General features: G+C 45.9%; 1 protein-coding gene across 5 annotated transcripts in view; it reads left to right on the top strand.

Annotated features, from left to right (window-relative positions):
* The window catches only part of TP73 (tumor protein p73), a 54,818-nt gene that overhangs the window by 10,254 nt on the left and 30,419 nt on the right, over window positions 1-14,145 (top strand). For 4 of the 5 annotated variants that reach the window (XM_068915792.1, XM_068915793.1, XM_068915797.1 and 1 more), the window contains 3 exons: window positions 871-966; window positions 2,331-2,454; window positions 13,764-14,009. In XM_068915792.1, the coding sequence (XP_068771893.1) occupies window positions 871-966; window positions 2,331-2,454; window positions 13,764-14,009 (466 nt within the window). The remainder of the gene's footprint in view (window positions 1-870; window positions 967-2,330; window positions 2,455-13,763; window positions 14,010-14,145) is intronic. The other variant, XM_068915795.1, reaches the window with a different exon arrangement.

Below are 14,145 nucleotides of genomic sequence, written 5' to 3'. Positions count from 1 at the left end.
TCTTTCAGTACAGCAAACTCCAGGGCAGCACTCACTCCAGTGGGTTAAGTTTGGGTTCCCCTCTTGTAAGCTACTCGTTGTCTGCAGCCCATGCAGTAGCCAAGTCCTGCTGTGGTATGCAAGTGCTAAGTCACAACAGAGCAGCATCCATGCAGCAAAGCTGTGCTGGGACACGTGTTGGTAGTACTGCAGAGTGTGTAGTGACACTCTTCATTCAGAAAGTGCTTGGGAGCCTTGCAAGAGCTTGCTGAAAGGGGCCAGAAAGAGTGGATGCAGTGAAAGAGCCATGTGCCCTCCTTCTGCTGCTCCTCCTGGTGACCGGGTCCCAGCAGGCCCAGGCACGCAAGGCTTGGCAGCACCACACCAACAGGAGAGGTAGCTGTAGTTTCCTCCACACACATGTGACTCCAGGGCCCTCGCACTGCTAGGTACCAGGAAGAAGTGTGCTGGACCTGGGGAGGAAGTGGCAGCATTTCACTATCGTGAGTCCTTTGGAGCTCCAGGCTCGCACAGCACCGCTGAGGAGCTAGGTGTGAACTTCCTCGGCCACCTCAAGCTCCTGCACTTCACCAGCAGCTTTTGCCTCTCTGAGACTGTGTCAGTGACAAAGCAGGAGGGAATTGATACTCAGTGATATGGTGATATAATATGACATTTGCAACTCACTTTGTCATAAACTGAGTTTAGTGCAGCTAACTTGGATCTCCAAGCATTTTTCAGGAATAGAAGAGTATAAACACAACATCAAATCATCTGCTCTGTTCCGTTGCAGAACAGACAAAAGGTTGTAAAGCCTCCGGGAGAAAACTGACTTTTTTGTTTGCACTCTAGCAATATTAACATAGTTTTTTTTCCCCCCTTTGTCCCTAGAGTGATTTATCCTTTGTCAGACTCCCCTTCTGTGAAGATGTCCCAGTCATCTCCAGCTGATGAAGGTACAACATTTGAACATCTCTGGAGCACGCTGTAAGTGGTATTTGACCATTTGTGTTAAGAAATATTCTGAGGCAGAAATGGCCCTTTGCTGTGTAGTCTATATTAGCACATATTATCAATATGACCTGAGGGAAAACATTTTTTTCCACATGCTCTAGCTTTCATATTCTCATTTTTCATACAAAGAATTTTGCTCTCAGACTCAGATCTCTCTGCTTAGACTATTTCATTTGCCAGACCCCTTTGCCTCGATGATGCTAGATAGTTCAAAGACTGTGGAGCGTGCATTTGTAGAAAGCTGAGCACCACAAACGTTGTTTCCAACTGAAGGTGTTTCTGGAAAGGGATGTGCAAATGCCGGCATTTTTGATGTGCACTGTAGATGCAAAGGAGTGCTGCAAGCACTGCAAAAAGTTACTGTAGCACAGCAGTCTTTCTTGCACGTCAAAGGTCACTATCAGGGCACACTTCCTCTTGCTGTAGGAAGCAAAGGTGTTTGAGGCATTTCTGATCATGCTCTCCAACAGCAGCTGGGAAGAGGAGACACTGACTCATCTTCGCTTAGAGAGAAGCAGTTGAGCTGTGTCCTTATTCACACCTTGCCTGCTGAAGAAAGGCCCACTGGCCCACAGCAGCGTGGTGTAGAGTCCCCCACCTGTCAGCACAACACACTGCAGAGAACTAAAGGAGCATTGCACCCAACAGTGCTGCTCAGGAGCCAGCACTAGCCAGCCTGGGTTGGGTACTGACAAACTTGGCCAGTTTTCCTGAACTGTGGCTCTTAAACCTGGCATTTGTACATGACACCATCTATCTCATAACCTAGGTCCATCTGTAGGCAGTGCTCCAGGGCTGCATGGAGATGGTCTCAGGGCCTGAACAAACGTCCCCTTTTGACTAGGACCCTTCCCAAGGGTGAGGCAAGAGATGCTGGGACCAAGCCTGGGAGGATACGCTCTTACTGGTCTGTCTCCACTCCTGAGGCCACGAAGCTTGCTAGCTGCCTAATTAAAATGGTTATTTTCAAAAATTGTGACTGGAAAACGCTTATCGAGAATTTTGCAACTGTTCCGGCCTTTGAGCCTCACTCTAATCAAACAAGGAACAAGGACTGTACTTCATTTCATCCTCTTTCTTCCTTGCTATCCCATAACTTAGACATCCCAAGATGACAGATATGCTAGAGCAGCTGGGTAGACAAACAGCTTCCTAAGTCTCTCCTTTCTTTACCCACAAGGGAACAGTTGCCTGCTTTGCTACATGACAATATAAGCAAAGGATGGAGGGAGAAGTGGAGAATGAGGCAAGGCTTCAGGGAAATACAAGTTCTTGGGTATTATTGGTGCAGGCTTTGTTAGACAACTGGAAAACTGACTGTCATCACTTTTTCACAGGGAACCAGACAGCACCTACTTTGACCTCCCTCCATCCAATCATACAGGCAGCAATGAGGCGTCCAACTGCACAGAGGTCACGATGGACGTCTTCCAGATGAGAAGCATGAATGACTCAGTTATGGTAAGTGGGCTTAGAATGCAAAAGAGGGTTACATCAAAAACAAACATTTTTTTTCTCCCAGTGGATTAGATGGCTATAGAGTAGGGAATGGGATATTTGCTAGTTACAAATGATAGTAACTTACAGGCACAGAGTTACTATCATTTGTAACATGTCTGATATCCTGAAATAACTGTATTGCATTTTCACAGCCATGTGGTACAGTGGTCAGGAAGGTAGCGGCTGCTTATTAATAGATTTTGCTGGACCACCTTCCTATTTCAGAAGCCAGGCTATTAAGAGGCATGCTCTAGACAAGCAGAAAACAGCTAGACTGAGATTATTACAGTCCTACTTCTGCCAAGCATGGCCATAACACGATGCTCTCTGTCAGATGTAGTTTCAGTGATGGTGGGCCAAGCAGTGAGCAGTGTCAGACCAACCCCTCAATGAAGTACTCCACACACACGGCAGAGGCAGCTGTCTTCTCCATCCTCCAGGTTAATCCAAACAGCAGCAACTGTGACAATCACAATTCTGGGGTTGGGAAGCAAGAGGATTACTGTCATAGTCTGAAGAAAGTACATCAGTCACAGTGACTGTAGCAAACAGGCTTCATGTTGGATGGTTGCATCTTACTTCTTGCTTGAACATGCAGCAGCCGTGGTTCTGTGCTGTAATAAAAGTGGAGTGCAAGGACTTTGACCTAAATAGAATTTAATTTGCTCAGGTATAGACATGCTGTGTAGCAAGAGTCATTTGTAAGCTGTTGCAGAGGCAGAGCTTCTGGAGGGTCTCATCTTGCTCTGAAAGCACAGCTTTGCTTCTGCCTGCAGTGGGATAACTGAAGGACTCCTACTGCTAATGGTGCTTCCCTCCAGGAAGTTAGTGCAGGAAAAGAGATAAATTTCCATTTAACACAAAAGAATTTTAGAAGTGCAGTGAAAATGAAAGATAAAAGGTGCAGAAAATAATTACACGGTAAGAGGATTTCTCTAGATAGAGTAGTCTTTGCCTCTGTAAAAAAATACAGCATCAAAATTGGAGAGTAAGAACTTTTGCCATAATTCAGCAGAATAAAACTCCAGCCTTGCAGGTCTCCGCTTGTGAAGACACCTGCCCTCCCAAGTAGAGGGCTGCACTAATGAACATGTGGGCTTTGCCGATTCAGACCTCCTTTTCCTTACATGAAACAGGACAACACATAAAAACAGATTGTATGAGCGTTTAGAAACAGAAGGCATCACACCACATTCTCAGCAGATTCCTGCGTATAGCTGTTGCCATCAGCTATATCCCTCATTGTATATGACCCATTGTTAAAAAAGGAAGAATTAAATGACATAGTATAAGTGGCTTTATACTAACATGTCACAAACAGGTATCAGGATACCTGTGGTAGTGTCTATTAAACACAGAGTATAGTTGAACACATGATCTGGAAGAAAGCTGGACTTATATGTCAAGAAGAAAATATTTGCATTTGTCATACTGCATCTATCATCTAATGATCCGGGTTGAAGTCAGCAGCAAGTCCTGTGCTGCCCTGACTGAGAGATCTGAGCTACACAGAGCTCAGGTATATCGCGTGCCTGTTTCTCCCATGGTTTTTTTCCTCAGGTGGTTCCCTGCTTAGCCTGCAGGCAACATTTACATGTAGATGACCCGCGTAGTTCAAAGCGCCCAGCTCTGCCACCCTGAATTACTTTGCTGCCTAATGCGTAGCAAGTGAGAAGCCCATGATGATGGTGCTCTGGGTCACTCAAGTACATCCAGTGCCCCATTTTGTCCTGATCAGTGGTGGCCAGTCTGTCTCCTCTCTTACTGTCATTAGGCTGAATGGGTCTGTGCCCTATTGGGTGTGGTGCAGGGCAGTCCCCTGTGCCCATGAAGGCTCACCCTGTAAGCCAGGGCCTCTGTGAGGCTAATGTATTACTGTACCGGGGCTGCAGCCAAGCTCCATTTCTGAAGGGACCTTTTAGGGAGGAAGGGCAAGGAGGGAAAAAAAATTGGTTAAAAAAAAAAAAAGAACAACACACAAACCGAACCACCACACACCTTTCTGATTTGCTGTTTAGAGTGTGCTGTATCAGAAACTGGCCATCTTTAGACTTTTAGACTTTACTCAGTCTGAAAATTACCTAGGACATTACCTAGGCTTCTCTTCATTTCCTGAGTACTGGAAGTGCACCAGGAATAAAACCCCTAATGAAAATCAATTTTGCCATCTATCTAAAAGGAAAGCACCTGATTTGCACAGTGCTCAGCAAACTCTGCTCTTGTTGCATCAGAATCTCACCCAGCCTGACTCGGAGGCTGTCTAAAGGAGACCCGATTCATCTGTATCTCCTAGACAGCCATTGGAAATCCATGACCAGATGTCATTAAAGACAGTATGGGCCAGCTTCTCTAACTGTATATTGCCCTCCTGGGCATGTAAACTGAATGATTTCAGCAGCTTATGTTTGGAGTAAGGTACAGTTCAAACTGAGAAAGAATGGGCAGAATTTGACCCTCAGAGAGTAAAATATTTGTCTGATGAAGCATCACTGTCTCACTGAATTTAGGCATCTCAGGTGATTATGGCTGTGAGCACATTTTTGTTTGGGCAAATTTTAATGGGAAGCAGTAGTTAAGTATAGGTTGCACAGGTTTAATCAGAACCTGTTTGTATTGCAAGGCTCTGCCCTGGATGAAGAAGTTCAGCATTTCTGGAGGAGAGCTGCATCTGTACCTGGGAACACCAAGTGTCAAAAAATTGGCTACCTGCCCCTACCCATTTTAGGGCCCATCTGTGGTCTAATATGGCCACAAAGTTGAATATAGTTGTGGATTAGTGGCTAAGAACCTGCCATTCTTCCTGCTAGCTTGGACCACTTCCTGGTAATTGTAGAACTTTTTTTGCTTCACCCTTCCTGCTGATCCAGGTCATGCCCTGCGGTGAAGGAAACTGGGCTGGCACAGGCAGCGTGTCCAACCACCAGCTGCGGTGGCTGCTCTGGCAGCATGAGGGTGGCTGGGGCTGCAAGCAGCAGGGCCAAGCACACTGCAGAGGCGCTGGCAGAGCAACATTGCTGTGCTCCTCACTGGGGCACTCCAAGGTGTCCTGCCTTCCTGCTGCTTTTGCTCTGCATTAAGCATGCTGGTTTAGTTCATGTGGATAAGGAAAGCTTCAGCCCTCTTCCTTCTCCTTCACTGCCTGCCTGGATCTTGCTCAAGCTGCTGCACATGTTTCCATACCCATAGAGGTTGCACTACTCTCTACCTCTGTGGGACACTGGGGAGGACAAAGCCTTTTCATTTATCATGCCACAGTCAAGTATGAGATCTTATTTGTCAGGATTAGAATGCCTTGTGCCATCTGCTCCTGCCCCTGAGGCGAGCACAGTCTGCAGGGCCTCTCTAGACCTGCTGTTCAGAGAGCATGTTAGTGTGTGAACGCTTTCCCCCAGCAGCATGGCCTCCAGGGAGCATCCCTTCTTCAGCGTGAAGCAATCCCAGCGGTTTACAAACTCTCCCTCCACAAACCTCCCATTTCCCTCCTCACCAGCTTGCATCCCCTCCCCCAGCTTCCCTTTCCCTCGCTTTTTGCTTGCTTTCCCTCTCTTCTCTGGCCTTTGTCTGCAGCAGGGCAGGAGCACACAGACAGATCAGGTGGAGACTGCACTACTAATTGTGGGGCTGCCCCTGCACTGAGGTTGCAGTTGCCTTTCTTGTTATTCCTGCTGTAACCTAAGCCAAGCACAGCAGGAGCTCAGTGCAACCTGTCACTGCTGCCGAGCGCAGAGAGCCAGTGCCAGGCAGGCTTGCAAGAGTCCTTGCTGAGAGTGGCTGAGCACAGACAGAGGGGAGAGCCAGTTCATGGCCCTTGCTCAAAATAAAGTGCCAATAGTAAATATTTATATTGGCCTGATTGTGCAACTAAATGCTGTGCTGCTGAGCTCAGAATGAGTTGAGTCCAGCTCTTGCTACCTGTCATCACTGCAACATGTGGCAGGCTGACATGTATAAAAATAAATGCACCGATAATGTGATCCAGCTGGCCTGAAACAAAGGTTAAAAAAAAAAAGACGACCAGTGAAAGAGGCAGCTCCTCACTCTGATGCATGGTGTTTGTGGAGGTCAGCAGAGTGCTGGACACAAACATGTAGGAAGCAGTGAAGTGCTGTAGCTCCCAGACCTGGTGCAGAGATGCTCGGTGAGTGAGAGCAGGACACCTCAAAGCTCTGTGATTTGGACTCCAGACAGAAGTGATGCTCTATGACTGCATCACATGGAAGCTGCATTGCTCCACAAATCCTGTAGAGTATTTCTAGGTCCTCTGGGAGGAGTTACCATAATTATATGTGAACAATTCCTCAGCCTTACTTTTTTCTTAGAGAGAACAGCTTTAGAATCAATAGTTTGTTTAGCAGTTGAGGGTTTAGTTCAGACACCATTACTGACCCCTTTGTGCACTGGTCAACACCTACACACTAGTGTTAAGATGCAGGCAACACACACTAGCTCCATCTTTGTAAATATGGCACGCCATTCTTTAAGCTGCTTACCTGTTTTCCTGTGCTGACCTCCATGGTGAAGTCTGGCTGACATAAACAGCATTCAACCACTAGTCTCAAATCAAAAAGGAAATTTGACTAATTGTGGGCTGTGAGCTTTATGCTGGAGCTGATGGGTCTTCCTGCTTTCAGCCTCATGCTCTGCTTTTGACCCAGGGTGCTGAAATAGGCTCCATCGATATGGCTGGCCAGGTGTAAAATGCATCCGTTAGAGGAGCTCCCCAGCACCTGGCTCTGTCAGGCATGGCAGGAGCCTAATTCTGGAATTAAAGCACCTGCAGAAAAGTTCACGTGAGCACATCCTAGTGGCAGACCTTCCAGTTTCCAGCTTCACAGTAGTTATACACATGCACTGTGCACAGAACAACAGTGACGGGGCTGTAAGATGTAATGTGTGAAAAACTTCCTGCTGACAGGAAGGACCAACCATTGAAAGTCTTTGACAACAGCTTGTGTCAAACAAGCCCTGAAATGATTTCAGCTAGTTGTTCTGTAAACGTCTGAGTTTTCCAGGCTTCCTAAAGGAAAGTAGATCATCTCTCAATGAAAAATATTAAATCCAGTGAAATAAGGTGGGATGATAGGGAAGAAGAGAGCATTTTTTGGTGAACATAAAGCCTAGAAAATCACTTGTCTCTCAATTAGTTGTTCCCTTGCTCCAAACCTCCAAGAATGTCCTCGATAGAGAGGCAGTATGTTCTCCCTCTGCGTGGCCTTGCTGAGTTCATTCCTGTTTGATCAGTGGATCATGGCCTGTTCAGTTTGGCCTGCAGCAGTGGGACAGTTGTGTGACTCCCTGCTCTCCGGGCATTTTTATCAGTATGTTCTCCAGGAGCATTTGAACCAAAGGCAGCCCTGATAACACTGTACAGGGCTGACGATGTGCGGTAATGCAAGTGATGCGCAACCAAAAGAAAACCCCAGGGTCCCAGCTGGGATGGATGGAGGGGCAGATGGATCAGAGAATGATGGCCATAGCTGATGTATCCAGCTCCCACTTACAAACCGTGGAGTTATTTTGGAGTCACTGAGTGTACTAGTCAGTGCAAATGTAGCCACCTCAGTCAGTTGATACAGGGTACTGTTCAAATGGGTTTTAACTCTCCTGACTCTGCAAGCAGCTTTCTGGAATTATAACTGGCTGCATTTGATTATGGAGCAGGACCCCTGATCTCCCCTCAACGAGAATGGTTGGTATAGCCCAGTCCACCACTGGGCAAGCTGAGGCCTGCCCTGTGTTTTAATGAATAGTCATGAGGGACAGAAAGGGGTGGGCCCCGTTTTGTTGTTGGATGCAGCTAGTTGACAGAACTAAGGGAGATGAAAAAAGCAAAAAAGCCAACAAACTGCACACAGGTAGCCAGTGCAGCATCCCTGGTGCTGCCTCTCTCCTGGCCCTGCTCCTTATGTTCCATTATTGCATGTTCCTTAATACCCTGTTTATTTTCTCCATCGTCCCCCGACCCCATGACTCCTGTGGCGGGAAAGTTCCCAATTATCTATAAATTCCAAGAAGACTAAAATGCTGTACATTAGCGACCCAATGCAGCATTATACCACGGTAGGTGCTACTTTTTATTAATGGGTTTTGCCTTGTTATTTCTTATTTGGAATCGTCCTCTGATGCCAAAGCAAAAGCTTGGCAAAGATGCATGTTGTAGTTCTATCTTCTGAGCTTGTGCACCCGTTGCTGCTTCAGATATGTCAGTTATGCGATTCAGTGCTGGTTCAGGAAGGGCAACCGATTTCAAGGAAGGGCTGAAGCAGGGCTGAACTGGGAGCCATCCTTCCTCTGTGCCATCGGATACACCAAGTACCTGGTGCTCTTTGGGCACCGGGAGGCAACCAGTGTGCTGGGAGAGATTTGTATCAAGGTGGGGTGGTTACAGCTTTGGCTCCTTGGTTAATCTCTCTCTCTCGTTTTGTTACACATTCTCTGAATCGTGCGTTGTGCTTTGCGGAGTCTTAAGTATGATTTAAATCTTCAGGGTAAAAGGCTGTCGGCATAGGCTGCCTAAACCCTCATATATACAAACTGTTGCATGTGTTAGAGAAATCAGACGGAAAGTGTAAGAGCGGCTTTGAGCGTCCGTCCAAAGAAACACGCTACTCAGAGCCTGTAGGTGCTCAGCACCACCGGCACTAGCTCATCTTTCACTGGGGACTTTCAAGGACAGGGACTGCCGAGGCAGTGGCATCTGCGCTGAGCTCTCACCATGGACCTGTGCTCCCAGGCAGGTTTTCCTTTCGCAGTGGAAAGTGACTGAGAGAGTGTAGTGACTGGCATGGTTCATAAGATTGTAGGTAATAGGACATATGCTAGTACGCAATAGATTTGCAGCCCTGTCCTCAAGTGCTGAGATTGCTTTCATAGTCAAAAGATTATTGTATCTGCTCTCTGGCATTCAGCATACATGAAATGAAATCATCTTTAAAGGATCTTTGCAGGCAAGGAAAGACACTTCTTACCTTTGTACACCCTTAAAAATAACAAATTAGCTTTCCTCTGGGTGTTTTTCTTCTTTTATTCACTGGTAAAAAATTAGATGTAGAGATAGACATAGTTACAGGTATAGATAGAGAGGTACAGTGTTGTACTTCATGACCAGAAGTTATTTAATGTCTACTTTTTGTCTTATATGTGTAGTACAAAACACATATGTACCGGATGGTTTTGTGCTGTAATCCTGTTTCTGGAAATATCATTACTGCAGTCATGTGAATGAATACACACACACACGCATGCACACAAAACAGGTAAACATATATACATGTATTTACACATGTGCACACACAAACACTCATGTGCTGGATTTGTCTTTTAAAGGAATGCTTCCAAGTTGTAGTCAGTCTTAAAAAACAAGTTAGTCATTTTACCCACTATACCTGACTTCAGTATAGCTGCCAACAGTTTTACAAAAAAAAGTACATCTCTCTCTCTCTATATATATGGGGAGTATGCCTTTTGCTTTGTAACTAATCCATACCATTAACAGGGTGAAACAGGAAACTGACTGCCTATAAAAGTGTTACACATACAAAGAAACCATATTCATTAGAGTTTAAGAAGACTGAAGGAAATATTTCCCTCTGATCTGCATAGGCTGGTTTTGTCACCTTTGCAGAGTCTGAGCATCAGCTGCCTGGAGAGAGTCTGATTCACTTCAACTGATAGATTTTCTAAGAAAAAAAGCACTCTTTTATGTTGCATTCATCTTCCCCTAATCAGAAAATTATCTTCAACATTGCAATGTAAAGTAACAGCCTAAATCCGCCGCTTTCTCAGACAGCCCAGCATCTGTGCTTGCCAAGCATTTTGACGGGACGGCTCTCTGTGTAAAGTGTCGCTGCATCCCTACTGCCAACAGGACCCCGGTCCCAGTATGTCCTCTGAGATGGAGGGTCTAAGAGGAGCAGGGACACAGCAATGGAGCACCCTGGCAGAGCTCTCCAGCTCAGGGATGGCCAGCTGAGCTTGCAAAGATGACGCTCCAGTTTTCATATCTCAGGTATCTTTTAAGAGATTGCCATTGTTTCTAGAGGAAAGGCTCTTTCTGTGTGGCGGTCTTGATATTCTTTTCAGTGGATCAGTCCTGATTTAACTGTACATTGAACTTTATTCTCACACACTTGAGCTGTATGCAGTTTTGACCCTTCATTGGAAACTCACAAAGCCATTGAAGAACGACTTTTGTGGTTTTTTTTCCCCAGACATTTCCAAGAGATGTCTCGTCTCTGGTCTGCACTGCAGTTACAGAGCTCTTCTTCCTAGAAAAGTAGATATTACCAAGAGGCAAAATGCTTCCTGTTTGTTTCCCATTTCAGCAGGCCATGACTAACTGAAGCAGTGCACACTTCATGCTCTACCTGACAATCAGAACATAGCCTATTTTTGTTTAAGAATGAGTATGTATGCAATAGCAGTACTAAAAACCAGGTTTTTTGCTCATTGAGTTACAAACAGTTACTCTCCATTTATTCCTGAAAAAATACACTTGGTTTGGCACAGGACATGTTTCAGAGAGATTCTCTGGAAGTCCTTTAATTGTCTCAGCCCACTTGATATTCCTGGGTGGATTATTTGGGCTCGGGGTTAACTGTGGTGCCTAAAAAGAAACAATCTTTTTCTCCTTGCTGTTCTGGTCTTGTTCAATGTCTAAGCTTTATTTTTCAAAGGTGACTATATGCTAAGTGCCTTCCAGCCTAACTGACCTCATTGTGTGCTATGCCTGTTTATCGAGGCTGTCCTGTCCCTGCCAGTCCCGCACTGAAAGCTGACTGCAGTGGTGCAGTTTCCTAGCTGAACGGGAATGGCTTGCCACGTGCATTTTTAATATCTATTTTGCTGAAGTTTCTTGTAACTTTTTCTCCAGGTAAATTCTGGAATTGTAGAAAAATTGTTTATCTCTGGCAAGGCTCTTTATAGAGCAGTGAGAAGGAAAAGAGGGGTTGATGCACATGTTTTAGGGGAGAAAATGGCTCTATTTGTAAAAGCAAGTCAGATCTTGTTCAGCATTCCTCCAGTTAGTCACAGACTCCAACGACCTTGTGAGAGATGCAGACAACAGGAGAACTCTCCTGGAGAAGGATGATTGTATTTAAACCATTATATATTGTACACGTTTGGGTGAGGTTTGGATCCCAAGTTAAAACACGTCTCTTGATTCCAAAGCTGTGAGCTTTGCAGCCTGACAGCATTCAGAGGGAAAATGCAAATAACTGAGCAAATAACTGAGCCTGCTGGTTGTGTCCCATCTTAGATTAAAAAGTACTGCGGCTGGTGACCTTGTCTTCTCCTAACTGTCCATTTCAAAGAGCTGCCATAGCTGTGATAGCAGGCAGCTGCAGCTAGTGGGAAGACAGCAGCTGGTCAGAGCAGCCGCTGTGGTCCAGGGTGAACGTAGGTGGTGATTGTGACAGGTGAAGGTGCGAGGGCAGGTCGAGTGGCACCAATTCTCCTCCTACACACGATGCTCCGGGGAGCTGGAGCAACAGGTAGGAGTAGCATCTCCTCTGTGTATGATAATTAGCAGAGCCCCGAGAGACTCCAGGAGCCCTCACCTCTGGGATTTCCAGAATGCTGTTGGCTTGGAAATACCAGAAGAACAACCCTTGAACCATCCTGGAACTGCAGGTTTCTGGAAAAAACATTCTGCTTGCTTGGAGAAGCAAGTAGGTTGCTTGAGAAACAGTTAAATTAGATTTTTTTTTTAAACTATTAGTTTATTTCTCTGCCATGAGAAAATTGATTTTTTTGGTCTGATTTTCAGATGAAAGATTAAGTACATTTCAGCCATGATACTTTTGAAAACAGCTTTCCCTAGGCTATGCCTTTAGAAAAGAGTGAGCTGCCAGCCCGTATTGAAAACATCTGACAATGATAGTTTAGAAGAGGAATAACAACAACAACAAGAGTCATAATTTGGCCCAGCCTATGTGGAACAATAAGAGCTAGTAGATGTATAAATAGGTAAGTTTGCTCTGTGACCTTATTTGCAGTGTGCTGCATCATAGCTGTGTACTTTGTAGCTTTGAGGTTTTCCCCAAATTAGAGCTGCATCAGTGAAAGCTACTAAAGGCAAACACCCCAGCTCTGAAATGAATTGCACAAACCACCATTCAGAGCTGATTCTCAGAGAGCTCCGGGTTTTCACCTCTGGATCCCAGGCTGTTTTATCAGGACTTGTGTTAGCTCTGGAGCCAGCGGTGGCCACAGCCTTGATGTGCAGGGGTGTGCCGAGGCAGTTTTTTGGGCAAATGGGTGGTGCTAGTAGAGGCAGTAGAAGCTAAGGCTTTGCTGCTTCTCCCCCACCCACATAGATCTGTGGAGGCTGAAGTCTTTGTAGGATCAAGCTGTAGGCATCTGAAAGCTACTGCTTTCCTCATACTAGTGCTAAGTACCAGAGCAGTTCAAGAGATTTACAATGCCTTGGTGCTCTGGCTACCGGCAAGCAAACCCTTCCTTCCCGCTTTGGAAACATGATCTTCACGTCCAACCAACAGCCCAGATCCCGAACTCACCCCCCAGCAGCGTACAGCAGCAGTGAGCTGAGGGTTAGGCTCGGCTCTTACAGAACAGAAGTACTTAACCGGGTTTGGACTCTGATGCTATCTTCGTACCCCACATGAGGTTTGGGTAAGCTTCAGTCAGGGCACAGATTTGTCTGGCCTCATCTGTACTGTGAACTGCAGCTATGGAGGTCTGACACTGAACAGTCCTTTACTGGAAATTGGTAATACTGATGGAACTAACGGAGTTCTAGAAAAATCCTCTGCAAATCTAACTTCACAGAAGAAAAGAGCCTTTCTGTGGTCATTGTCTAGGCACTCAGCAGAATCCTGTATGTAGGATGGTGTTTATCATTTCCCACTCGGTTCAGTAGGACATTTCCCACATCTTAGCACATCACAGAAAATATGTGCCTGCTCCGAACAGTGGAACAATCCCCCTCACTACCAAAAGTGTTATTTCGCATAGTCAAAGGCTCTGGAAATCCGAGAATCTTGGCATCTCGCTGCCTTCAGTAAGGATGAAGCTGATAAAAGGGGGTGATTTAAATGTATTAAGTTTATCCTTTACACAAGTGGTGACCTGTTTAAAAAACAAACCAACCCAGAGCAACTATTTTGGTTGACTTTCCAGCACGCTGGCCCTTTAAGGGAGCTGTAACAGGACACCTGAAGTCCTGAAGAAGTGTAGCTGAGGTTTCCATGTCTCTAAACTGGCTGGTGTTTTCTTTTTTTCCCTCCTCCCCTTTTCCCTTCCTCCAGTCCCAGTTTAATTTGCTGAACAACAGCATGGATCAGAGCATCGGCAGCAGAGCAGCCTCCACCAGCCCGTACAACTCTGAGCACACCTCTAATGTCCCAACGCATTCACCCTACTCGCAGCCCAGCTCTACCTTCGACGCCATGTCCCCAGCTCCCGTCATCCCCTCCAACACTGACTACCCTGGTCCCCACCACTTTGAGGTGACTTTCCAGCAATCCAGCACGGCCAAGTCAGCCACTTGGACAGTAAGTTGCATGTGTTCTTGCCTTCACTAAAGAGAAGCTTTCTAGCGTAGTAAATGTTTTCAATGAATCTGCTGCAAACACTTGAATGTGTTAGTGTTGTTTTGTGGAGGGATGCACAGGGCACGTTTGTGTGTGG

The sequence above is a fragment of the Struthio camelus genome, chromosome 21 (assembly GCF_040807025.1).
Source record: "Struthio camelus isolate bStrCam1 chromosome 21, bStrCam1.hap1, whole genome shotgun sequence".
NCBI classification, from domain to species: Eukaryota; Metazoa; Chordata; class Aves; order Struthioniformes; family Struthionidae; genus Struthio; species Struthio camelus.
This window is presented reverse-complemented; position numbering and strand designations above follow the sequence as displayed.